The following is a 26159-nucleotide window of genomic DNA, read 5'->3' on the forward strand; positions in this document are numbered from 1 at the left end:
GGGGTGCTGAGGGATGCTGGGGGTGCTGGGGGTATACTGGAGGTCACTGGAAGGATGCTGGGGGGATGTTGTGGGGATGCTGGGGGGATGTTGGGGGATGTGGGGGATATTGGGGGGATGCTGAGGGATGTTGGGGGTATGTTGGGGGTGCTGGGGGATGCTGAGGGATGCTGAGGGATGCTGGGGGGATGCTGGGGGTCGCGGGGGGGGGTGCAGAGCGTGCTGGACGAAAGCTGGGCGATACCAGGCGGTGCTGGGGACCGCGGGGGGGGGGGGGGGAGGGGGCTGCCTGGCGGCCTGCCGGAGGGCTGCAGGAGGATGCCGTAGGGATGCCGGGGGTCCACGGGGGGGGCTGAAAGAAAGATGCCTGGGGGGTGGGGAGGGTCGCAGCCCCCTGCCCCGCTCCCCCCGCCGGGACTACATTTCCCAGCTCCGCCGCGGCGGGGGCGGCGCAGCGCGGGGGGGGCCCCGCGCAGGCGGAGGCGCGGAGCCGCGCAGGGGCCGGCTGGGCTCGGCACGGCTCCGTTGGGCTCGGCACGGCCCGGCACGGCTCGGTTCGGCCGGCCGAGGATGCGGGAGGGGCGGTGGAAGCGGCCCTCGCCCCCCCGGGCTTCCGCGGCCGCGTAAAGGGGCGCCCGCGCCGCCGGCACCATGAAGAAGCAATTCAACCGCATGCGGCAGCTCGCCAACCAGACCGTGGGCAGGTGGGCACCGCACCGGCCCCCCCGCAGCCCCCCCCCCGCTGCCCGCACCCTCCCCGCCCACCCCGAGCCGCGGGGACCCCCCCCAGCACCGCTGCCGCAGCCTGACCCCTCCCCCCCCAAGCAGCACCCGTGGGTGCCCCCCCCCCAGCCCGCCCTGTCTGGGGCCGGAGGGGTGCGGGGGGGGCGCGTTGGGTGCCTGCGGGGGGGCACCGCGGGTGTCAGGGGGCTGCGGTGCGCGCCGGGCCCGCGGGCGGCGGTTGTGTAATTCCCCGAGATTTTGCAGCGGTGCGGGGAGAGGGGGGGGGGGGCTGGGGAGGGATTGAGTTATTTTTTTTTTCCTTTTCTGACTCCAGCGCGGCGCCGGGGGGGGGTGACAGCTGCGTGACGGGCTGGGCTCCTCGGGGGCTGCCAGCCTGGTCGTGTCCCCATCCTTCCATCCCTCCTTCCCTCCATCCCTACATCCATCTCTCCATCCGTCCTTCCCTCCATCCATCCCTCCATCTGTCTCTCCATCCCTCTTTTCCTCCATCCTTCCTTCCATTCCTCCTTCCCTCTGTTTCTCCTTCCCTCCCTCCCTCCATCCTTCCCTCCATCCTTCCTTCCATTCCTCCATCCCTCCCTCCATCTCTCCATCCTTCCCTCCGTCCCTCCTCCTCCTCCTCAGGGCCACGAGCCACGGGTGCCCTCAGCCAGGACCCAGTAGGTGCGGGCACGAGGGTCCTCAGCCCTGCACCTCGTCCTGCGCAGCCCCGGCTGGGCCCCGGAGCCCCACGGGCCAGGTGCCCTGGGGAGGAGCAGGGAGCAGCCAGGGGGCTGTGCGTGGTGCTGTGAGCTCACGCACACCTTCAAAATGGTGTCCGAGCATCCTTCCTTCCCCACTGCCCGGTGGCCCCGAGCTCGGTGTGGGCGGGCGCAGCGCTCTGGGTGCCGGCAGGTTTGGGGATGCTCGCGGCAGGTGAGGCGGGTGGGAGTGAGGGGGCTGCGTGAGCCTGGATTGTTGTCCCCAGGATGTCCTCGGCAGGGACGAGGATTTGCAGCTCGGGCCGTTGCAGGCGTGGGCAGGGGTGGTTTGTCCTCAGCGTGGTGCCGCGCGGCGCTGAGAGGCAGCCGGCCCCAATCCTGGGTTTTTGGTGCTCTTGCTCGTGCAGGGGCTGCTCAGCAGCCCTCCGTGCCCAGCTGCAGCTCGGCTGTCTTGTGACCGGCAGCTCAGAGGGTCAGGTCCATGGCTGCAGGGCCACCGTCCCCTGCAAGTCCTTGCCGAGGACAGGGCTGGGGACCACTGGGCCGTATCCTGGACTGGTGCTGGAGCAGCCTGCGCTGGGGTCTCCGCTGTACCGGGGGGTTGTCTCTCGAGTTGCACAGGGGAGAATACCGGGGGGCCACAAAGAAGGTGGTGGAGGGGGTCCCCAATCCTTCCAGCAAGCCCCCTGTGGGGGTGGCCGTGCCCCCCATGTGTGCGCTATGCAGGGGACAGGGGACAGGGGCCCAGCGGTGCCATCCCATGGCCACATCCCCCTGCCATGGGGTGTGCCTGGGGGGGTTCTGGGGGCTGCAGCCCCCCCAAGGACGTCGCTGTGGTGGTGACGGATGGCTTGGGCTCTGTTTGGCACAGCCACAAGGCTTTTCTGTCCTGCCACCTCCTGGCTCGTCCCCTTCATCACCTCACCTGTCCAACACCTGAACAATGCACCTTTTAATTGACTCACGCTAATTTGAATTGACTGGCTCTAACGCAAGTCAAATAAAACCAGGAACTCCCCTCCTGTGCCCCCTCCAGGGACCGGCAGCACCCAGAGGTGCGGCGCTGCCCTGCGGGACCAGGGCTCATCCCTTCCCCGGCACCTCAGGGCTTGGGAGTAGGTGGGATGGATGGGAGCCGGAGGGCTGTGCTGTGCCCGTTACTCCTTTATTTTGGTTGTTTAACTCGGTAGAAAAAGGGGAAGGGCAAGGAGAGAGGGCAGCAGCGAGGAAGGAGACAAGGAGACGGCCACTTGGCCAGGGCACTGCCTCCTCCTGCTGCCCCCTCCTGCATCCCCACCCCACTGCGCCCTCCTGCTTCCTGGGGGCTGGGGTGGCCACGGATGGTTCCTCGCAGCACCTTTTCCCAGCAGCATCACAAAAATAAGCGTGTGATGTCACAGGAATCCCTGCTTTGGTGGTTAAGGAGAGTTGGAGGTCTGGGAATGCTTGTCCCAGCTCGGACACGCGCCTGGTGCCCGACCTTCGGGAGAGCTGCGTAGCCTGGCTGTGAGGCTGTGAGGCGCGTAGTATTTACCTCCATGGGGCAAAAGGAGGGAAGGGAAATCAGTAAGTGGCTGTAAAACACTTTGAAGATGCTGCCTGCAAAGTGCCACGTTTCTGGGTTATTTCTCTGTTTCCCCATTGCACGCGTGGAGCCACCGAGGCCGTTGGGAGCTCGCCCCGGGGCTGTTCCCAGAGCAGAAATTCGTCGGCTTTCCAGAATGTCTGAGCGCTGCCTTCGCCGCGCCAGGGAGAAACCGGGCAGTTGCAGCCTCATGCGAAGTGACACTTCGAGGTCCCTGAAGGCACAGCAGGCGACTGGGAACGTGCTCGATGGATGCGGGGGGGGGGAAAGGGGACCCAGGGTGTGTGTCCTGGGTGTCCTGGGTGTCCGGGGACCGCGGCGGTGCTTCGGGGCGCAGCGCGAGGCTGCCTGGGGTGCTGCAGGCTCGCGCACGGTTCCTGGAGCTGTCGCTTTCCCTTAAGCACTGGGATGTCCCCGCTTAAACCCAGAGGCCTCCGGTACAGAAGGCTTTGCTCTGCCTGCGGCCTTGCAGGAAATAAGGACGGAGGGCGCGGGGATGCGCTGCGCCGCCGGGGGTTTTCCCGTGGGATTTGCAGGAGGCAGCGACGAGCTTCGGGTATCTGGGTTGCACGCACGGGGTGTGGAGCCCTGGTGCCTGCGGCCCCCCCTCCGTGGCCGTTCGGAATCACGGCCCTGGGCTCGCGGGGCTCGGGAGCTGCGCGGCAGCGGGAGAAGGGAGGTGCCAGCTGCGAGCGAAGGCAGGCGGGCGGATATTTTTATCCTCCTCCTAAGCCGGCAGCGCTGACAAATGGAGTGATGAAATATTAATGGAGCAGTCTGAATGTTTTGTCCCCAAATTGCACATAAATCACCGGCCCTCCCGTCGGCTCCCTGAGACCCTGGGGCTGGCAGAAGTGTTCCCAGTGAGTTTGGGGGGCTAACGAGGTGTTTGAGAGCATGGAAGGGGTGAGCGGGAATGGGCAATAAACAACGTCCCCGTGGCTGCCCCAGGTTCACAAAACCTCGGTGTGGGCAAATGTGGGGCTGGAGGAGTGGCTGGGAAAGGCTGGGGGCTCCACAAGCTGCCCCAAATCGGGGTGCAAAGGCCTTGAGCAGAGCTCCCCCTCCATCAGTCTGCAGGGCCGCGTGCCCTCAGCTCGCGCTGGAGCCGTTTGCAGGTGCTGGGGCCCCGCTGCCACGGTCCTGGTGCTGCCCGTGCCAGACCCGTGCCTCTGCTCTCCTGAAGCCGAGCTGGGGCTGCTGCCGGCTGAACACAGCTCAGGAGCCCGGGGCATCCATGGCAGTGTCACCTCGAGCGTGGTGTCCTCGTGGTGCTTGCTGCATTTTGTGTGCCTCTAAGCTCAGTGAAATGGGGCAGGTCAGGGCTCTGGGGGTCAGGACCTGAATTGCCCCATGGGTGCCAGCACCCAAAGGTGCACGAGGAGGTGCAGGGCTTGGCACAGGGAGCAGAGGTGCTCAGCCCTGCTCTGAGGATGCTTTACAAGGGCTGGGTCACCTCTGTGCTTCTTGGGACACGGCTGCTGGCCGTGGGTTGCCTTTTCTCAGCCCCTTGTGCACCGTCCCCAGCCCTTTTCTTGCTGGAGGGGGAGCTGAGCCCCGGCCGTCCTTGGGAGTCAGTCCTTGGCCGCCTGCAGCCTGCCTCCCCCTCGCTGCGGCCGGCTGCCGGGCTGTTTTGGGGCAGGAGCCGCAGCCCCCGCGGCGGGCAGAGAGCAGCCCCCCCAGCTGCGTCCTGCACCCCTCCGGCCCCCGGCGTGGGCAGCACCGCTCAGAGCAGCCGGTCAGAAATTTGGTGATGATTCTCCCTCTGGGAGAGAACACCGCAGCTAAATCCTGAATGGGGTTGAAATGGTCGTGTTAAAGATGGAGCTCCTTGTGGTGGGTGTTTTGTTTGTCCTAAAAGCTCGTTCCGTGGTGGTGCTGAGCGGTGCGGGGCAGCGGGGCGCGATGCCCGTGCGTGGGGGTGCCACACACAGCGACAAGCACGTATTGGGGTGAGCGTGCATCACCCGACGGGCAGCAGCATTCCTGCATCCCTCCGAGCACCACGGCAGCAGCAGCAGGGCTGGGCTCAGCCCTGGGACCTGGCAGATGAGGGGCGGTGTTGGGGAAGCCGTCGTGCCCCTGTTCTGGTGGAAGTTTGTGCCACCCGGTCCAGCTGCGGAGTGGAAATCCGGGTGCTGCGGGGATGCTCGGGGGAAGCAGACAGCTCGCTGCAGCTCCCGAGGTCAACGCACAATTTCATGTTGGAGGATTATGTAGTATTTATGTTTAAATCAAATTAATTTGCTTGATTGGTGTTGATTTCTACTGGCAGTGATTATTTCTCACAGAAGCCAACGCCGACCAAACAGTGGCTGCATCCCCCCCTCGCTGGCTTTTAGCACCACGTATTAATTGTCCCCTTTCTCCCAGATGTTTGCGGGGACACAAGTGTCTGGATGATGATCGAGGCTGATAATTGCCTGGATTTGTGCTGAGAAAAACAGCTCTGGGGTGGGAATCTGAAGGAGAAGGGGAGGAGCGTGCTCTCCTTTGCCTGGTGGAAAGATGGAAGAAGGCACAGAAAGCCACTAATCCTGGCTGCCTGCCTGCAGGGTGCGTGTAATGAGTGGGGTTTTGGGGCTGGGGGCACCGGGTTATTCTGGCTGTCAGTGTCTGTGCTCCCCCTGCTGTGTGCAGGGCTGCGGGATGGAGAGCCCGGGGCTCATCCTGCTGTGAGGGGGCAGGGGCTGCTCACGGGAGTGGGACCCCAGCAGGGAAAGGGGTGGGCTCGTGGCCAGAGGGTCCCCACGCCCCTGTCCTGGGGGTGATGCTTGCAGAAGACGCGTTATGTGAGTGGGGATGGTGTCACCAGCCCGCTGGGGCTGGATGTGGTCCTGCCCCATGCGGGGGTCCCTGTCCTGCTCTGCCTGCACCCACATCACCAGGCACAGGGACAGAAACGCCTGGGCAAGAAGCGAGGTGGCCAGGAGCTGGCTGGAGGTGCTGGGGGCATTCCTGGGGGGACACAATGTCTGAATGGAAGACGAGAGCATCCCTTCTGCTGCCAGGCACGATTCCCAGCACTGGGAAACCCAGACCGGCTTATCTTGGTTTTGGTGAGTTTCTGTAAGGCTGCAGCTTCTGAGGAACCCATGGGGGATAACAAACCATCATCCAACGCAGTGCATGCTACGTGGCAGGGTAGAGGCCCCCAGCCCCTCTAAAACCGTGTTAACTTCAGGCTGAGGTGGTAGGAGCACAACAGAGAGCACGGGATTTTGCCGGCACGGAGCTGCAATGCAATCCGCTGGCTGGGGAGTGGGACGGCGTTGGGTTTTTTCCTTATAATCTTTACGTGTGGAACGGCCATCTGGAACGGCTTGTTCTGGTTTGATGTGCATTTGGAGATGCTGCTCGGTTCTCACACTCCTGGGTATAATTTACAGATTCTGGAGTGCTGCCGGTGGGAGCAAACACAGAAATGAAGAAAATTGGTTTTGGGTTGTGGTTTTTTTTTGAGCGTTCTGGAAAAGAAAGAACAACCTTAGTTAGGATTGGTGGCAGGAAGTCAGCAGAGCCTGGTGGTTTGCAGGACCTTGCACCCGCTCCAAAACCGAGCGATTTCAGCCCATTTCGGCTGACCCCGGCTGATGGGTCTGTGCTGGAGGGAAATTCCCTGCTGGTGGCTGCGGGGCCGGGCTCAGCGGTGCAGGATCCATCCCGCCTGACGTGGTACCCAGCCCAGTGCTGTGAGGAATGCCATCTCATCGCAGCAGTGCCCATGCCACTGCTGGTGACTGTAGCTTGGCCATGAAGCCTTGTGGGGTCCTCATCCCGCTGTAAAACCAGCCCAGCTCCTGCAGCACCCATGGGTGCACGGCACGGGCTGGGGATAACCACGCAGCACCCCTAGGGATGTGCCGCTTGCTCCGTCTGGAGCAGCGCTGAGCTCCCGTTTGCTCATGAATGCCCCTAAGACTCTGCAGCCCTTTTTTCTCCCCCTTTTGTAAGCCAGATTGTTTGCTGGAGGCCCCCTGACCCGATTAAACGTCCCGTGGGCTTGGTGCTGGGTGCCTGTGTTGGGGTGGATGGTAAGGACGCTGAGGTTTTTCTGTGCCGCAAAGGTGCTTGAAAGCAGAGCGAGGCCAGATTTTGTTACCCCGTTTGAAATGTTTCCTGCTTCCTGCACATGTGCAGCATAGCGCGGGGTGTTTTATGATGGCTGGGAGAGATCTGCCAGAGCGGGACCGTCCTGGCAGCCTGGGTGTGCAAACCCCTCCATTTCGCTGTCTGGAAAAGGAAAAAGCACACAAAAACCATCACTATTCTTATTTACCCATTTTCTCTGTGGTGACAGCCATTGCATGGCCATCACCAGCTGCTCCATCTCCCCAGAGCGGACACGGGGATGGGGCACAGAGCAGGCGGCAGCGATGCTGGGCGGTGGCACGGCTTCTCCCCCGGGTGCTGTGGGTGCACGGTGCTCATGTGCATCCCTGCTCCTTCCCCTCCACGGACGCTGACTAGGTTTAGCTTCATATGCCATATCTGCTTCCGAATAGCAGAGGCTTGATGCTGAAAGTATTCTGCTCCCAGCAGTGAGGTCAGGGAGTGCCATGGGGATGCTGCGTGGCTCCGATGCGTGTGGCCGCAGCATGGTTTGGTTTCTGACAAGGTACTTTGGGTACTCGCTGCTTTCTTCCATGCCCAGGATAATTCTGCACCGTTTCCAACCCTGCCCAAAAGGGCTAGCGATGGTGATTTGCAGAAGAGTAACACTTGAACAGCCTTTTTTTTTTTTTAATTTCCTTTTTTTTTTTTTTTTTTTAAAGGCAAGTCTGGTTCTGAGGGGCTCCAAAATCGGTTTTCTCCATGGGTGCATTTCTCACCTACCTCTATGACTGGGTGTAAAAATCCTTGGTTTTTCACATTCACCTATTTCCATCCATCCATGAGCGGGCACAGGTCTTAGCATGGTGCCTTAAAAGAGCACAAATACTGCTAGAAATGACTGATAAATGGGGTTTAGCATCCCAGGGACTTTTTGGGCCCCCCTCTCCCAAAGACAGGACGAAAGCTTCACAAAGGGCAGTAGGAAGGTGTGCCAAGGGAGCGCCGGGGAGGAGCAGAGCCCCTGGGGACGTAACCTGGCAGGTGGAGAGCAGGTCGATTGCTTGCCAAACTCAAGGAGGTGTAATGTGCACGTTTAAATCCTTTTTTTTTTAATTATACCAAACGGGTTCTGTGCCTCTTTAAAAATAAACTGACTTAAATTGGACGCTACGACTAGTTTCCTATGCAAGCTGGATTTAGCACAGTTCATTTACATTTTCATAAAGGCTTTGAACTCAGCGTGTTCGCTGATGAACTTGCAGACAAAGTCCTGCCCCTGGCTGCAAGCCCGCGGCCACGCTGCTGGCACCGCTTGTGAACTTTCCGCCCGGTGCTCTTCACTTCCACTTTCAAATTCTTCGTTTCCACTTTCATATTCTGCATTTCCGCTTATTCAACTCTGCACTTCTGTAGCTGGGTTCTCAGGGCTGAGAAAATCATGTTGAGTTTTGAAAAGCAAACAGAGCTTGGGCAAGTTAGGTGGTGGGTATTTTTTTTGTTTGTTTGTTTTGTTTTGTTTTTTGGTTGTGGGTTTTTGTTTTTTTTTTTTTTCCAAGGAGGGCAAAGGATGAGAGCAATTTGCTGTCATGCTCCAGCCTCACGTTAACCAGTGACAAACCTTGAGAGGACAACTGACCTTTACATTTTAGCTAAATTCCACTCTCTGTCCAAGTGTATCTTGACACAGATAACTTTTTTTAAAGAAGAAATGGTTTATTAAAGTTGTAAAAAAAACCCCTCTATGATTATGAATAAACATTACAGTGTGCAATGGCTTCAACATGTCTCCTTGCCTACCAGTGCAGTGTGGATGCTTGCAGGGGCTCTCTCAGCTTTGCAGGTAAGTTGTGCCAATTGGCCTTTCTGCAGCAAAATATCCATCGTCCCCAGAGGAGCCCAGCACATCACCATGGCTCATCCTTCCAGGCACGGGGGCTGCTCCTTCTGCTTTGTGCATTTTAGGGTGCTCAGACCCCATTGGGGTGTCTGGGCAATGATAGGGTGCCTGGGGGGGGAAATGCGTGCCCTGTTCCAGCATGGTGATAGCTGTTGTGATCCACAGGAGGGATGGTTTAGGGCCAGATGTGGGTTCCTGCATTGTCCTGGAGCTCGGACGTGAGGTTCTGCATTGTCCTGGAGTTCGGGTGTGGGGTTTTGCAGCATCCTGGGGCACTGATGTGGGGTTGTACAGCATCCTGGAGCTCAGACATGGGGTTCTGCAATGTCCTGCAGCTTGGATGTGAGGTCCTGCAGCATCCTGTGCCTTGGCACAACCAGGCAAGCTGGATTCGCACCGCTGGGCTCATCCTGCCAGCTGTGCACCACCCCTGTGTGCTCAGCCCCACGCAAAGAGGTCAGGCTGCCTGTGGGGATGTGCAGGTCCCTGCAGCAGGGCTGTGTCTCTGGCTGCACAGCACAGCCTGGGCAGTGATGGCGATGCTCCAGGCTTTGCTTGTCTAGGGTGTGGTGGGGAGAAGCTTTCTGACCAGAAACCATGACTGGGAAAAAAAAAAGGCATGTGGGGCTCATGCAGGGGCTGCACACGGGGCTGATGAACCAGAGAGCCTTAAACTGATGTGTGCATAGTCATGGAGTCACAGCTTGCTTTAGTTGGAAGGGACCTTAAAGACACCCTGCCCCCAGCCCCATCCAGCCTGGCCTTGGGCACTGCCAGGGATGGGGCACCCACAGCTCCTGGGGCAGCCTGCGCCAGGGCCTTGCCGCCCTGTAAGTGAAGAATTTCTTCCAAATATCTAATCTAAATCTCTCCTCTTTTAGCTTAAAGCTACTACCCCTCGTCCTACCACCACACCCCTGACACAGAGTCCCTCCCCAGCACTCCTGCAGCCCCCTTCAGGCACGGGCAGGCCGCTGTGAGGTGACCCCTGGAGCCTTCTCTTCCCCAGGCCGAACAGCCCCGGCTCCCTCAGTCTGTCCCCACAGGAGAGGTGCTCCAGCCTCTGAGCATCCTCGTGGCCTTCTCTGGACTCCTTCTAACAGCTCCACGTCCTTCTGGTGCTGGGGGCCTGGAGCTGAGCTCAAGGCCCCAGGTGGGGTCTGACGAGAGCACAGCAGAGGGGGACAATCCCCTCCTCGCCCTGCTGCCACGCTGCTGGGGGCAGCCCAGGGTGCAGTTTCTGGGCTGCAATTGCACACGCTGCCAGCTCATGTGGAGCTTCTCATCCACCAACACCCCCAGGTCCCTCTCCTCAGGGCTGCTCTCAGCCCATTCCCTGCCCAGCCTGGATTTGTGCTTGGGATTGCCCCAGCCCAATGCAGCACCTTGCCCTTGGCCTTGCTGAACCTCATGGGGGCCTCATGGGCCCACCTCCCAGCCTGCCCAGACCCCTCATGATGCCAGCCCTTCCTTCTCAAGGGTCACTGCACCACACAGCTTGGTGTCATGGGCAAGGTGCTGAGGGTGCCCTCGCTCCCACTGACCACGTCTCCAGCAGGAGTATAGAGCAGTCCGGTCCCTGTACAGACCAATGGAGGAGCAAATGGAGGATCTGGATAGGCTGCACCGATGGGCTGAGGTCAACTGCATGAAGTTCAACAAGGCCAAGTGCCGGGTCCTGCACCTGGGGCGCAATAACCCCAAGCAGAGCTACAGGCTGGGAGAGGAATGGTTGGAGAGCTACCAGGCAGAGAAGGACCTGGGAGTGATGGTGGATAGTCGGCTGAATATGAGCCAGCAGTGTGCTCAGGTGGCCAAGAAGGCCAACGGCATCCTGGCTTGTATCAGGAACGGTGTGGCCAGCAGGGCTAGGGAGGTGATCGTCCCCCTGTACTCAGCTCTGGTGAGGCCGCACCTCGAGTACTGTGTTCAGTTTTGGGCCCCTCGCTACAAGAAGGACATCGAGGTGCTTGAGCGGGTTCAGAGAAGGGCGACGAAGCTGGTGAGGGGCCTGGAGAACAAGTCCTACGAGGAGCGGCTGAGGGAGCTGGGCTTGTTCAGCCTGGAGAAGAGGAGGCTCAGGGGCGACCTTATCGCTCTTTATAAGTACATTAAAGGAGGCTGTAGCGAGGTGGGGGTTGGCCTGTTCTCCCACGTGCCTGGTGACAGGACGAGGGGGAATGGGCTTAAGTTGAGCCAGGGGAGTTTTAGGTTAGATGTTAGGAAGAACTTCTTCACTGAAAGGGTTGTTAGACATTGGAACAGGCTGCCCAGGGAAGTGGTGGAGTCACCATCCCTGGAAGTCTTCAAAAGACGTTTAGATGTAGAGCTTAGGGATATGGTTTAGTGGGGACTGCTAGCGTTAGGTCAGAGGTTGGACTTGATGATCTTGAGGTCTCTTCCAACCTAGCAATTCTGTGATTCTGTGATTCTGTGTGAAATCCCACCATGCCCAGCACGGCCATGCACCAGGCCCTGCACCAACTCATTTTTGTCTTTCTGCTCTCGCAGGGCTGAGAAGACGGAGGTTTTGAGCGAAGATCTTCTGCAGGTAAAGTGCCTCTGAAGAGGGCAGCCACAGCCCCGACATCCACGGGTGGCTGCGGGTGCTGCAGTGGCACAGGGCGGTGTGTGCGAGATGGGGACAGGGACGGGAGGTTTGGGGCTGGACGGGGGCTCCCCAGCCTGGCAGTGCGGGTCAGTGTTTCTCATGGCTCCATTTTTAGTTCCTGCTGTCTCTCCGTGCACGCTCAGGTCTCTGCTGGCACTACACAGCCTGGGCCTCGGTGCTGTGTGGGGTGGTCGCATCTTTTGGGGAGGAGGAAGGTGCAGCAGGCAGAAGGGGCGAGCTGCTCTGTGTCAGTGCAACACCTTCTTTGGAGGGGTTGTCTCAAGGGAAACAGGAATGTAGCCCCTTTTTGGAGTGGTGTCTCATTGCCTCCTTGTCACACACCTGCGTTCCTCCTGCGCAGAGTGCCCCATCTTTTGAGGCATACACAGACGTGTAGATATGTACAACTGGTGTGCAGGGCCCTCACCGAGGCAGAGCAGCCTGTCCCACACCTATCCTGCCGTCTCTGCTCCCTGAAGGACCTGCTGCGCTGTTGGCACGTCCCCGTGTCCCAGGGGCAGGGGTTATTTGTTTTTCCGGATTATTTTCCCAGATGTTGCACTTTATGCTTAGCTGCGCATTTTCCCCGACGGTCTCGGCTACGTTTTTCGTCAGATCTTGTTTGCTGACATTTAGTGACTCATCTCACTGAGCTTTTGGATGGACTTCCCTGTTTAAGCAAGTCCGAGGCAAATCAGGCAATTTTCAGCCCTGGGGTTGAGTATCTGCCAGTTTGGTGCAAACAAAGCTTTCCTGGGGAGAGAAAGCTCCTGCCCTCACTCGGCTGCAGCAGCGTTGTCCCAGCACTGCTGTTGTCCCCACGCCTGTCCCCAGGGCCACTGACCCTCTGCCTGGCACAGCAGGGTGTTGGAGGACAGCCAGGAGTCTGTACCCAGCCCGACGCACCGGCAATTAAAATCCCTTTGATTAACAAAGGGATTTGGCTGCACCAGGGTGAAGATGAGGAAGGACGGGGCGGTGATGGGTGCCGCTGTGTCCGCAGGTGGAGAAGCGTCTGGAGCTGGTGAAGCAGGTCTCCCACAGCACCCACAAGAAGCTGACGGCATGTCTGCAGGGCCAGCAGGGCGTGGACGCCGACAAGCGCTCGGTGAGGTTCACCAGGCTCCCGGGGGGTGCCGAGCAGGCTGCGGAGCCGTTTCCTCCTTTCCTTTAGCCGGATGCATGTGGGTGCACACGCAGGAGTGCGTGGGGCAGAGGGGTTGTATACATGTGAATAAAGCACCTGTGTAAGCGAGGTGCTGGGCAGAGCTCGTGCAGGAGCACAGCCGGGTGACAGCAGGAGGGGCTGGGTGGCCGTAGCCACGTGGGGCTGGGGACAGCGTGATGTCCCACGAGCACGGGGAGCCTGACGGTGCCGGGGCGCTCCCTTTGCAGAAGAAGCTGCCGCTGACAACGCTGGCGCAGTGCCTGATGGAGGGCTCGGCGGTGCTGGGTGACGACTCCCTGCTGGGGTAAGAGGTGGCACCGCCACCACGTCCCCTCGGTGCCCACCATCCCTGCCCCTCACCTCACAGACCCCAGAGCAGGATGCCCCACGGCTCTGGCCGGGATTGCTACTGTCCCTCCCCAGCCTCGCCGTCCCCTTGCAGGAAGATGCTGAGGCTGTGCGGGGAGGCGGAGGACAAGCTGGCGCAGGAGCTGATCCAGTTCGAGCTGCAGGTGGAGAGGGACGTCATCGAGCCGCTCTTCGTGCTGGCTGAGGTGGGGCTGGGCGAAACGCAGCCGGGTGCAGCGGGCGGTGGCGTCTGGGGGTCGTCGGGGGTGCTGGGTGCCAGCTCCTGCTCTCAGCACAGCCGGTGTCTGCACGGCCCCCAGCCCGGCCGTGGGGCAGCTCCCTGCCCTGCTCAGCCTCCGTCCCGCTTGGCTGTTGCTCTTTTCTGTCTTTCTTCAAGGCAGAGGCTTGAACGCTTTTATTTCTGAAACACGTTTCCAAGCTCCAAACAAGGGAGGTTGTTGTCTGGGATTTTTTTTTTTCCTTCTTTTTTCCTCCTGCTGCCAACTTTCTGTTTTTTTAATTTTGCCAAATGCTTCTTCTTCTTTTTTTTTTTTTTTTTTTTTTTCTTTCCCTTTTATGTCTTGCAAAATGTCATGGGCTCCATTCTGATTTTATCGCCCCCGGCTGAAATACGAAGAGCTTTATTGACTTGCTGGTGATAGGACAGGAGAGCAGGGCCGGGCTGCAGCTTTGGGGCTTTCAGCCGCTGCAGAGCCTTTGGCAGACGCTGTCTGTGCGTGGCAGGCTTTGCTGCTATGGCTGGCACATCCCAGGAAGAGTTTTTCTTCCTTAAGCCAGGTATCCAGGTGCAGGAGGACTTACTGACCGAAGGATGCCTCTTTCGGGGATGGGGTTTTCACACTTGCGTGTTGGTGTTGAGGTGCTGTGAGCATCACGGGTGGGAAGCAGAGGAGGGATGGGCTGCGCTGCCTTCCTAATGCTGTGGTGATTTAAGTGAGGTGTTTCTCTCTTCCCGTGCCCCTGTGTTGCTGCAGGTGGAAATCCCAAATATCCAAAAACAGAGGAAGCATTTAGCAAAGCTGGTGCTGGACATGGACTCCTCGAGGACGAGGTGGGAACTGCAGCCGGGCTGTCTGTGCTGGGCAGGCTTCGCGCCTGGTGAGGGGCTTCCGAGCTGCCCCTGGCTCTGTAAATCCCCAGGTCCTGGGTGGCTGAGGTGACAAACTGCATGGCCAGCAGCCGTGGGAAGTCACAGCCCGGCCGTGTCACCATGCCTCTAAGTCAAGCTCTACAGTGATCCCATAGCTCTGCTCTTCTCTGCAAAATCCCTTTTCTTTGCATGCACACTGCAGGAAAAAAAATGTATTTTTTTTCTGGCCCAAATCTTTATTTTTTCCTGTTCTCCCTATCTTGCTGAATTCGTACATGGTGGCAAAGAGCCAGCTGCTCCTGCTGCTGTAGAGCAGCGCTCGGCTGGCAGAGCCCAGCTGGGGACGTGTGATGTCCCTTGGCGTCACCCCGTGTCCCAGGTGACTTGAACAGCCCGCTTGGGGCTGTGCCCGAGGCAGTCTGCAAGCGTTTGAAAAATAATAATTGCTAAATTGGAGCTAGGGAGCGTTTGGGCTGGGGGCGGCTCCTGCATCCCAGAACGGGCTGGGCCCCTTTCCGTGGTGCTCAGCCCTGGGGGCTGGCAGGGGGTCCCTGGGCTGCCCACCAGCTCTGCGTGTTCCCTGCCCCTCCTGACACCCTGCCCGCTGTCCGCAGGTGGCAGCAGTCCGCAAAGTCATCGAGTTTGTCGAGCAACCTGCAGCCGTCGGGCGCCAAAGCCGACGCTCTCAGGGAGGAGATGGAGGAGGCAGCAAACCGAGTGGAGATTTGCAGGGTACCGCTCGCGGGGGCTCGGCCTGGGGCCACCCCGGGACACGTGGGGGTGTGGGGACGTCAGGGGACAGCGGGAGGGACAGCATGGCTTGGGGACACCTCCACGTGCAGCCAGGGCTTCAGCATCCCCTCGCATCCCAGGCGCCACTTGCAGTGGGAACCTGCAGCATCACCCCCTCTGCTTCCCCGTTGCACCCAGAAACCCTCCCCGGGGCTGGCCCCGTGCCCAGCACAGCCCCTGGCAGCCCTGGTCCCCTCTCGGCCCCACAGGGCGTTGTGGGGTGCTCGGGCACAGCACGTGCCACCCTCAAAAGCAGGTGCTGTGCCCCAGAACTGCTGGGTGTGAGTGATGCTTCCCAGCCACAGGTCCTCTGTCCCCCTGTGTCCCACAGCTCTTGGGAGCCCGAGAGCATCCCGTCCCCAGGGCTCGGCTGAGTCACCTCGTGGGGACAGAGGCAGGACCCGAGTGGCCTTGGAAATCTGCTCCCAGCCCTCTGCATGTCCTCCAGTGTCAGTGCAGGAGGGGGATTCTTAAAGAGCAGCTGCAAAGTACATAGAGAAAGCGTGAGGATAGAAAACGTGAGCCGCGGGGCTGCGTGCAGCTCTGGGAGGGCTCCTTGCAGCTCGGAGCAGCCAGCTCCCTCCTCCTCACTGCCAGAAAGCAGGAGGGGCACCCGAGGGCCTGTCGGGCTGTGCTGTGTGCGTGCTGATGCAGTGCCCGCGGCACACGAGCTGTGCTGCTCTGCTCTGCAGAAACGCAGCTGAGGGGCTGCTCGCACGGGAGAAGCGATGCAGCGAGCGAAGAGCAAACTTTTGTGCGATTTGTGCCAGATCCGTGCTGTTCAGCCCGGGAGGTTTCCACGTAAATCGTTCTGAGAAGCTCGAAACGGCAAACTGGGGTTTTTGCAAGGCTGTGGGAGAGTGGAGAAGTTTGTAACGCAGCAGAAAGCAAAGCCCCGCCGTGCTGCTGGGCGTCTGGGGTCCTGGGCACATCTCGAGCAGGCGCTGCAGCGTGCTGCGCTGGGCTCAGCGCTGAGGCTGAGGCAGGGAGGAAAGCTGGCGGGCAGCGTTGTCCACTGTGGTGGCCACAGCACTGGGCGTGCTCCTAACTCTGTGCTCCCTGCAGGACCAGCTCTCGGCTGACATGTACAGCTTCGTGGCCAAAGAAATCGACTATGCAAACTACTTCCAGACGGTAAGCGCTGCGAGCCGGCCGCTCCCCTCGGCCCTGCGCTGCGGCTGCCCCGTGCCCGTCCCCACCGCGCCGGCAGCACCGCACGCACTCGGTGCCCTCTCTCCCCAGCTGATCGAGGTGCAGGCCGAGTACCACAGGAAGTCGCTGGCGCTTCTGCAGAACGTGCTGCCACAGATAAAAGCCCAGCAGGGTGAGTGCACGCAGGGCTCGTCCCGCTCCCGAGGGGGGTGACACTGGGGACACAGAGCCCACCACCCGGCGTCACGCCGGCAGCCGTACGTGGCTTTGCAGACAGACTGCGGTGTCACCGTGTGGCGTGGTGCCTGGCTTGCAGCTGGGCACCCTCTGTCTGCTCCCCCTCTTTGCATCCCACCTGTCCCTGAGCTGGGGAAGTGTCCCCGTCCCCTGAGGCCACTGTGCTGTCAGCCCAGCAGCCGCCCTGTGCCCCGGTTGGGCAGGGAGTGAGTCCTCAAATTGTGGTAAAAGAAGGGGGAGAAGCCTGCAAATGTTTGCGAGACGTTGCTCCCCTGGAAAGTATCATTCAGCCCCCTTGAAATGTGATGGCTGGGAAATGTTTTGCTAGGATTTCACCTTTAAAACCCACTTCTGGGTGTCCCAGGACAGAAATGCGGGGTCGTGGTGTTGCATCAACACCCAAACACCCGCTGCCATCCCCGAGCTTCTCCTCCGGGGCGGTGAGGAGAACACGGGGTGCCCCCCACTCTGTCCCCCATCACCCCTCTGCCCGTTGCAGAAGCGTGGATGGAGAAGCCATCCTTCGGGAAGCCGCTGGAGGAGCACCTGGCCGTCAGCGGGCGGGAGATCGCCTTCCCCGTGGAGGCCTGCGTGACCATGCTGCTGGAGTGCGGCATGCAGGAGGAGGTGGGTGCTGGGTGCCAGCGTCCTGGCCACCTCTGGTGGCATGGGGACAAGTGGCCGGGGAGGTTTCGGGGCCGTGCCCTGGTGCCGACACTCCCTGTGTCCTCTGCCAAGGGTCTGTTCCGCGTGGCTCCCTCTGCCTCCAAGCTGAAGAAGCTGAAGGCCGCCCTGGATTGCTGCGTGGTGGACGTGCAGGAGTACTCGGCCGACCCGCACGCCATCGCAGGTGGGGACCACCCGGGGTTTGGTGGCTTTGGGGTGCCCTGGTCCTGATCTTCTGCTGGTCGGGGGCTAGCCTGTGTCGGGCAAAGTGGAAGCCCTGCGTTGGGGCACGGGGGGGATGCTGCCGAGGGCAGGAGCCAGCGAGGTGCTTGTGCTGCGCTGAACACATCGAAGAGCTGGGTTCAGGCTTGCTTTGAGCCTGAATTGGACATCCCTCACCGAGTGCATGCACCTCCCCTCTGCCCCTGCTGAGGGATGAACCCCACGGTTATGCTGAGCCTGAGATTCTCCAGAGGAGCCAAGAGCAGGCAGGGAGCTGCACACACACACCCCCTAATTGAGTTCTCAATCATCTCTCTGCTGCTTCTGCAGTGATGCAAGATGCCCTCTGCACGCAGAGCCCGGCCTGCTGGGCTGTCATTGAGCATTAATTAGGTTTAAAGGCGAGTCAGCTTTTCCCCTCCTGGGCTTGGCTCCTGCTGGCTGCAGGGTGTGGGCACTGGTGTCCTGTTTGGAAGCCACCGACCGAGCTTCAGAGATGTGCTGAGTGGGGGGCTTGGGGCATGGTGCTGGGCAAAAAGGAGAGGCAGAGGGGCTGCTGGAGGGGAAAGGGAGAGGGAGGAGCTGCAGGGGGTGGAAATTCAGCAGCCGCTGGGGTTCGAGGAGGCTGCAGTGAACTGAACGGGTCTGGGGAGGCAGCACACGCCGGGCAGTGCCGCCAGCAGAGGGGTGCAGGTGGCCCTGGTGAGCCGTGGTGAGCCCCGTGCCCGCTGTGTGCTTCAGGAGCACTCAAGTCCTACCTGCGCGAGCTGCCGGAGCCGCTGATGACGTTTGAGCTGTACGAGGAGTGGATCCAGGCCTCCAAGTGAGTCCGGGTCGGGAGGTGGCCTTGGGGCTGGGGCTGTCCCCGCGGGTGTCCCCCCAGAGCCCCAGCCCCGTACTTGGCCTCGCCTGTGCCCCAGCCCTGGTCCGGTGCTGGCATCTGCTGAGGTCTGCCTGGGGATCTTCCCCAAAGCAGTTTCAAATGAGTTTCAGGAGGGGCTAAACAAGCAAATTGTAGCCCCGTGGCAGTTCCCCGAGGGTGAGGAGGCCGAGCACGAAGGCTGACGGCCCACGGATGGCCAGCAGCACGGAGGGCAGCAGCGCAGGAGCTCCCAGGCTCCTGGTCCGATGCTCCCACACACCCAGCCCAGTGTGGGCACCTTCTTGAGTTGTTTCTGACCAGCTGCCAGCATGTGGGGTGTTTCCTTCAGGGTCTGAGGACTCTGTGATGCTCCTTGGGGGTTGCATGACCCAGTGGCCTTGATGTCACCAAACCCTGATGTCCCCAGCGTGGTGCACAGCACCCTGCCCGAGGTGGCTCAGCTCTCCCAGCACCTCACAGCTGGGCTCTGCTCCCGTTCCTGGCTGGGTCTGCAAACCCTGCCCGAGGGCGCTCAGACCTCCTGCTATAAATGCACAAACCCATCCCTGCGGTGTTTCGGGCTGCTAAAGGAACGAGCTCGGAGCAAGCACCCCAATGTGAAGGGCGCCATCCCCCTCGGTGCGGTGCCTGTGCCACATGCAGTGGGGTGGTAGGGTTGGGGTCTGCGGGGTGCTCACCCCAATCCCAATCCCCTCCCACAGCATCCCGGAGCAGGAGAAGCGGCTGCAGGCCCTGTGGAACGCCTGCGAGAAGCTGCCCAAGGCCAACTACAACAACATCAGGTGAGCGTGGGGCGGCCGAGGAGCCACCGTGGCCATGGGGAAGGTGCCCCCTGCCTCACCCGCACCTGGGCTCGCCCCTGCAGGTACCTGATTAAATTCCTGGCCAAGCTGACTGAGTACCAGGACATGAACAAAATGACGCCGAGCAACGTGGCCATCGTGCTGGGCCCCAACCTCCTCTGGCCGCAGGCAGAAGGGTAGCGTATGGTGTTGGGCACGTGCGAGGGGGTGACGGGGACTGAAGCCACAGCCCTGGGGCATGAAAGGTTTCTCCCGCAGCGTGGGGGCAGCACCTCATGGAGGTGCTGCAGAGCAGGGGCGAGAGACCCGAGGGGCTGCTGGAAGGGTGAGGGGTGGATAAAACCCAACAGGGAGCGGGGTCGGGCCGTGGCGGGGTGGCAGCCGCCGAGCCGCTGCCCGCTGTGTTGCAGGAACATCACCGAGATGATGACGACCGTCTCCCTGCAGATCGTGGGCATCATCGAGCCGCTCATCCAGCACGCAGACTGGTTCTTCCCCGGAGGTGGGCTGAGCCCCAGGATGGGATGGGATGGGATGGGATGGGATGGGATGGGATGGGATGGGATGGGATGGGATGGGATGGGATGGGATGGGCATCATGGGGACCAGCTGCCCCTCCTGGCCCTGGGGGTCAGAGCTCTGATGTCCCCGTCTCGCTTTGCCACCCAGACATCGAGTTCAACGTCACGGGGAACTACGGCAGCCCCATGCACGTGAACCACAACGCCAACTACAGCTCCATGCCCTCCCCGGACATGGACCACGCCGACCGCAAGCAGCACGACCAGGCGCGGCGGCCGCTCAGCGTGGCCACGGACAACATGATGCTGGAGTTTTACAAGAAGGATGGGTAGGGCTGGGGACAGAGGGGGTCACAGCAAGGGTGCAGACTGGTGGAGGTCGGGTGGTCCCAGGATGGGAGGACCCTACTGTCCCTGCTGGGATGAGAGCTGGGGGTGCTTGGATGAGACCCGAGCTTCTCACCAGCCCCAAGCCTGCTGGAGATGGGAGCAGGCGGGCCCATGCCATGGGGCTGGGGCTGCATTCTTCTCCCCGTGTCACCTCCTGTGCCCTGCTCAGTGCTGTGGGCCCACAGCCAGGTCCCAGCCCCATCCCCTGGGCTTCCCCAGCCCCAGCACGACCTGGTCCCCCCCCATGTCCCTCCTGCACACACGCTCCAAGCCCCTCGGCCTCACAGCTCCCTTTCCAAGCAGCAGGCACTGCACCGTGTGGCTCATTTTAGCTTCTTTTCCACTAATAACTGTGTGTTTCTGTCCACGCAGCCTTAGGAAAATCCAAAGGTACGGTGTCCTCCGCGGCAGGACTGGGAGGGTGCTGGGAGGATGCTGGTGCCTGCTGGTATCGGGGCAAGGGGCGACGTGGCCGGTGACACAAGCTTGTCCTGCAAAGCCACCGCTGCCCTGTTGCCGTGGAGGTCCATTCCCAGCAGCTTCCCTGTGGAAGAGGCGTTTGTGGGGACCAGACCCCACTGCAGCAGCCGGCCCCGAGCCCTGGCCACCAGCTGGGCTTGGGGCGGCTGCACAGGGTGGGGGCACCCCACAGGGGCCCTAGCACGGTCCCGTCCCACCGTGCGGGTGCTGAGGACCCGTCTCTGTCCCCCCAGCATGGGCGTCAGGGTGATGGACACCTCGTGGGTGGCCCGCAGAGGCACCTCGGGGGGGCGCAAGGCGTCCGCCACCCCCCCGGCCACGCAGCCCCCCGCGCCGCCCGCCGAGCTGCCCGCCACGCCGCACTCGCCCATCCCCGAGCAAGCGCCCGATATTTCGGCGACCCCCTCTCCTCCTCCCACCAGCTTCGGCTTCCCACCCGCAGCTGAGCGGGCAAGGTAAGGACACCCCCATCCCCTGTCCCCATGGTGATTCCTCCCCCGGGCACGGCCACCCCCTGGGAGCGGGAGGAGAGGGTGCTCCTCGTCCCCGTGGTGCCCCCGTGGGGTCTGCAATGAGCCGGGCTCACCGTGGTTATCCTGGGCTGGAATTTGGGTGATAACCCAAAGGAAGGAGCTGCTGGGTTTGCAGCGGCCAAAGCGAAAGCCTAAAGGAGCCCGGTGTTCCCCGAGCCCAAGGTCTGTGTGTCTGCTTCATCCTGCATGGACCAAGTAGAGGAAAATATCTAAATTACACCTTCCTGCCCCAAAACAGGGAGCCTCCCTCTCGCACTGCCCCAACAGGGCTGTTTTCCCCCAGCCATGAGCTGTGTGGCAAAGGGCTGGCCGAGCACCCACGGGTGCTGTGGGGTTCTCATGGAGGTGGGACCCTCCCTGCAGCACTCCCTGGGCTCATCCTGCCCAGGGGCCGGGTCCTGGGGCTGGGCTCGGAGCTGTCCCAGCCCTGTCCCGGGGGGGCTGTGGGGGTCCCCTGCTGCTGCGCCCAGCACGGCGGGTGCCCGGCGGGTCCCCACTGTCCTGCTGCTGCTGTATTTTGGTGCTGTTTGTGCCCAGCCTGCTTCTGCTCTGTGCTTGGCTCCCAAGGCACCGTGTCCCCCGTGTTGGAGCTGCCTTCACCCCCTCCTCCTCCTCCTCCTCCTCCTCTTCCTCCTCCCCTGGCTGGAGGAGAGGTGCCGGCCGAGCTGGGCTGCCGATGGCACCGCAAACCACGGGGACGTGCCAAGGGCTCCTTTGGAGATGGCTCCATGGCTGGGACCATGCAGAGCCTGGAGCTCGCCTCTCCAGGCACGGGGAAGGGGCTGTTCCCCAAATCCCCCCTCATTTCGGTGTCGGCCTCTCCTGCAGCAGCCCCGAGCGCTCGGTGGGGCCGTGCCCGCTCCCACTCCGCCGCTGTTTCACTGCTGCTTTCGCTTCCTCCCCTGCCGATGCTTCTTCTGCTCGTGTCTTTTATTTCCTCGTTCTATCGTTTTGCTGTTCTGTGGCTGTTTTTGGACATTTTGCAGCACGGGTGATGCGCCGCCTGCCTGGTCGGATTGCTGCAACAGCCCCCCCCGCCCCGAGGACAAGCGGGGTCCCCCGGCCCCCGGTGCCCAGCCCCGTCCCCTGCCCTGGGCACAGCCCGCCCTGGGGCTCGGCCCCGCACCCCTGCGCCTCTGGCTGGGCTGCAGCCGCAGCCTGCCTCCCCCCCGCTGCTCCTCTTCCTCCCCTCGCCCTCTGCTCGCCCCCCACGCTCGCCCCAAGCCCTGCTCCCTGCCGGTGCCCCCGCAGCGCTCCCTGGCCCCGTGGCACTGCCCGCTCCCCATCGCTGCCCCCCTGCTCCTGCCCCCCCCCCGGCCCCGAACGCTGCCCTCTGCCCCCGGGGGCGGCCGCACGCCGGTGGGAGCCAGCCTGGCCAGGTAACTGCCCCCGACACCCCTGGGTGCCCCCCCATGGGTGGTGGCCTCGGTGTCACCGCCGTCCCCGGGAATGGCTGCGAGCCGTGTGGGGGCTTGCCTGCAGCATGGCTTCTGCGCGGAGAAATCGCTTTAAAAAGCTGCAATTAAAGCAAAGTCGGATTTTAACACCCCCCAGCCCGGCGCTGGGCACCTTTGGGCACCGCCTCGCACCGGGACGCGCTGGGTGCCGGGGCGCTGGGTGCCGGGGCGGACAGGACCTCACTGCTGTTTTTTTTTTCCCCTTCCCCCCCAGCACTTTAAAACCCAAGGAGCTCTCCCCCGTCTCCGGGCCGCAGAAGGGCAGCGGGCAGCAGGCAGCGGCCGCGCCGCCGTCCCCCGCCGAGCAGAGCCCCCGCAGCCTGCGCAAAGGTGGGTGCCCGGCGGCGCGCCCGCCTCCCCGCGCCCCTCGCCCCGCTGACCGCCGTCCGTCCGTCGGCCCGTCTGTCTGTCCGCCTTGTCCGTCTCTCCCGCAGCCTCCAAGAAGCTGGCGCCCATCCCGCCCAAGGCGCCCTCGGGGGGCACGTCGGAGCCGCCGGCGGGCCAGCCGTCCCCCGCCAGCCTGTCCCCCACCCCACCGAGCACCCCCGCGCCCTATGGACTCGCTTACCCGCAAGGCTACTGCCTGGCCTCAGGTCAGCTGTCCCCAGCCGCCGCACCTTCCCCGTCTCCTCCTCCTCCTCCTCTTCCTCCCCTGGGCGGCTCTGTAACCAAATCTCGACCCGTCCCCAAGCCGAGGCAGAGGCCCTCGCTGCCGCCGCCGCAGCCCCCCACGGCCAGCGCGTCCGGCTCTAGCCCCCAGCCCGCGGAGCCCCCCCTGCTCGACGCCGTGGCCCCCGGGGAGAGCGTGCCCACAGGTAACCCAGCCGCTGCGGGACGCTGAGGACGCGCCGGGGCTGCGCCGGGGTGCTCGGAGCCGTCCAGGGCACGGACCCCACCTGGGGACCCTGCTGGGACCCCGTGGGCAGCCGGGGCTGTGGTCTGCTGGCACGGCTGCGTCTGCGGAGCAGAGGGACCAGGACGGCTGCTCGTGGCCTGGGGTTTGGTGGCGGTGTCCTCAGGAAGGTGGTAATGTCCTCGGGAAGGTGGTGGTGTCCTCAGGAATGTGGTAATGTTCCTGGGAAGGTGGCAGTGTCCCCAGGAAGGTGGCAGTGTCCCCAGGAAGGTGGAAGTGTCCTTGGGAAGGTGGCAGTGTCCTCAAGAAGGTGGTAATGTCCTCGTGAAGGTGGTCATGTTCCCAGGAAGATGACTGTCATCAGGCAGGTGGAAAGGTCCCTGGGGAGGTGACAAGGTCCTCAGGAAGGTGCCAGTGTCTCTCGGATGGTAGCAGTGTCCTCAGGAAGGTGGCAGGGTCCCTGGGAAGGTGGCAGTGTTCCCAGGAAGATGACAATATCCTCACAAAGGTGGCAGTGTCCCTGGGAAGGTGGCATTGCCCTCAGGAAGGTTGTGACCTCACTGGGAAGGTGGCAGTGTTCCCAGAAAGATCAGTGTCCTCATGAAAGTGGCAGTGTCCCCAGGAAGGTGGCAATGCCCCGTGGAAGGTGGCAGTGTCCCTAAGAAGATGGCTGTGTCCCCAGGAGGGTGGCAGTGTCCCTGGGCAGTGCCCCAAAGCTCTGCTGCTGTGTCCTCTGTGTCCTGACCTTGTCGCTGTTTCTTTGTCCCCGTCCCCCACCACTGCTGTCCCCAAGGGCCACCCCCTCCCCACTGCCACCCGTGGGTGCATGGGGCAGGTGAGAGCGCGCCCCCAGCCCCATCCTGCCAGCAAGGACACTTTTGTCACCTGGCTCTGGCTTCCTCGTGCCGCTGGCTCCCTCCTGCCCCACGGCCCTGGAGAAGCAAAGTGGCAGCGGGCACCCAATGGTGTCCCCAGCTCAGCTCCCGAGGGGCTTTGCCAAGGGGTGGCAGGACGTGGTGGCAGGATGGCATTTCCCCATCCTGGGCATCGCAGGGGACACTTTGGAAGTGGGGACAGCCTGGGGACATGGTGCTGGCAGAGTTTGGTGCCCCAGGGGCACTGCATGTCCTGCGGGGCGCAGCGTGGCTGGCAGCCGGCTGTCCCCACACGCAGCACCTTGATGTGCCCGGTGACACAGAGGGGATGGGACGGGGGGACCATGCAGCAGTGGGGTCGGGCTGTCCCCAGGCGAGCTGCGTCCCCCTGCTGCTCCCCGGTGCTGTGCCCGGGGCTCGGTGCAGCCCCCACAACGCACCCCAGCGTGGTACCCCAGGCGTTGCGGTGCGTCTGTAGCCAGGTGCGGTGCCCCCCAGCACAGCACCCATACCTGGTGCCCCCCAGCACCAGAGCACCCGACCCTGGTGCCCCCAGCACTGCGCCCAGCTGTCGCTGCGCTCTGGCACTGCTCCCCTGGGTGCTGCCGCCTTTGGCAGGGTCCCCGAGCCAGCAACTGCAGGAGCAGGGCCCAGGACTTTCCCCCGCTCCCCTGGGTGTGTTCCTGCCGCCTGCTGAGGGACCCCAACGTCCCTCCAGGAGCGGGGTCAGGCAGCTGGCCAGGCTGGGGGCCCCGTGTGCCTCCCCAGCAGTGGCACCAAGCGCTGCCCGCCCGTCGGAGCACGCCGTGTGCCAGCACCCACCCGTGCCCCCGTGGCAGCCCTTCTCACCGCCCGTCTGTGCCCGCCGCAGGTCTGGTCCATTTCGAGATCCCGTCCATCCACCTCGGCGTCGATGCCGCCCTGCGCCGGGACCCGCCGGACGCCGCGCAGAGACTGTCGGTGAAAGCCCCCCCGGAGGAGGAGGAGGACTCGGAGAGCACGGCCCTATGACAGCGTCCCCTCCCCGCCCGTCCCCGCGGCACCCGGCTGGCGCTCGGGGGACACTGCTCCTTGGTTGGGTTGGGTTGGGTTGGGGTCGCCTTATCCAGACTTTGCCTTGTGACTCGGTGCCTATGTCCCCCCCGGCAGGCGCCCATGTCCCGGGGCGCATCCGGCGTCCCCGCGGTGCCACCGGGGCTGGAGAGGTGCCAGCGGCCCCGTCCTCCCCCCGAAACAGGGCACGGGGGGCACCACACGGGTGGCGTTGCTCTGGGGTCTCGTCTCTTTGCTTCGACCCCACCGTGCGCTCGCTGTGGCCGAGCGGGGCTGGGGGAGGCCGGCCCAGCAGCAATAAGGCGAGTGCTGGGGGGGGGGATGCGTCCCCGTGCCCCGCCTGCAGCCCCCGCTCGCTGTCGTCGTGGGTTGGTGGCGTGGAGCAGAGGCTTTGGTTGTGCATGCAGAGACAAAGTAACCTTTTATCCTTTTCAGAGAGATGGTATATATATATATCTGGTGGGCATAGATATATATATATTATATATTTGTATATAGAGAAATATATATATATATATTTGTTTTATTTGGAGCCATTCCACCTGACCTGGCGTACAAGGGCCAATGTACATGGAAATGCTTCGCCTTCCCGGCCCCCCCGGCCCCACTCCGCTCCCCGCGCTGCACAGCCCAGCCCCCCCCCGGGCTGCCCTCGGCCCCGCCGCGATGTGACCGTAACCCCTTGGGGGGGCCGGGCGAGGGGAGGGCGGGAGCACCCGAAATAAATGTGCAAATTGCTGTTGAACTCGCCCCGAGCCTGGGTTTATTTGATGCCTGCGGTGGCTTTGCAGCCGGTTGTGGTGGTGGTCGTGGGGCCGTGCTGTGGAAGTGGGCTTTGGGGGGTCGGGGTGGGGATGAAGCAGTGGGGTTGTGCCCTTGGGTGAAGGAAAACCCCATTACAGCCACTCCTTGCCATGTGGGTGCTGGAGGGGGGCTCTGCCTGCCTGCCGTGCTGCACCCCAGCCCCTTCCCCACAGGCTTGTGCCCTCAGGTGGCCCATGGCCACCTCCAAACCCCCCCC

At 62.4% G+C, this 26159-nt stretch overlaps 1 protein-coding gene across 1 annotated transcript; it reads left to right on the plus strand.

Moving 5' to 3' along the window:
* Positions 1–651: 651 nt before the first annotated feature.
* On the plus strand, positions 652–25096 carry ARHGAP44 (Rho GTPase activating protein 44; the record flags this gene model as incomplete). The annotated part of the gene is made up of 22 exons (XM_084298632.1): positions 652–704; positions 11495–11534; positions 12598–12702; positions 12990–13066; positions 13205–13316; positions 14106–14182; positions 14836–14953; positions 16079–16147; positions 16256–16337; positions 16902–17029; positions 17141–17252; positions 18032–18113; positions 18875–18955; positions 19039–19152; positions 19387–19478; positions 19646–19826; positions 20260–20277; positions 20601–20822; positions 21887–22279; positions 22572–22687; positions 22792–23172; positions 24957–25096. 22 exons carry the CDS (start codon positions 652–654, stop codon positions 25094–25096), a joined length of 2793 nt encoding a protein of 930 aa, XP_084154758.1.
* Positions 25097–26159: the final 1063 nt, after the last annotated feature.

The sequence above is a fragment of the Netta rufina genome (genome assembly GCF_964035555.1).
Source record: "Netta rufina genome assembly, chromosome: 19".
Lineage (NCBI taxonomy): Eukaryota > Metazoa > Chordata > Aves > Anseriformes > Anatidae > Netta > Netta rufina.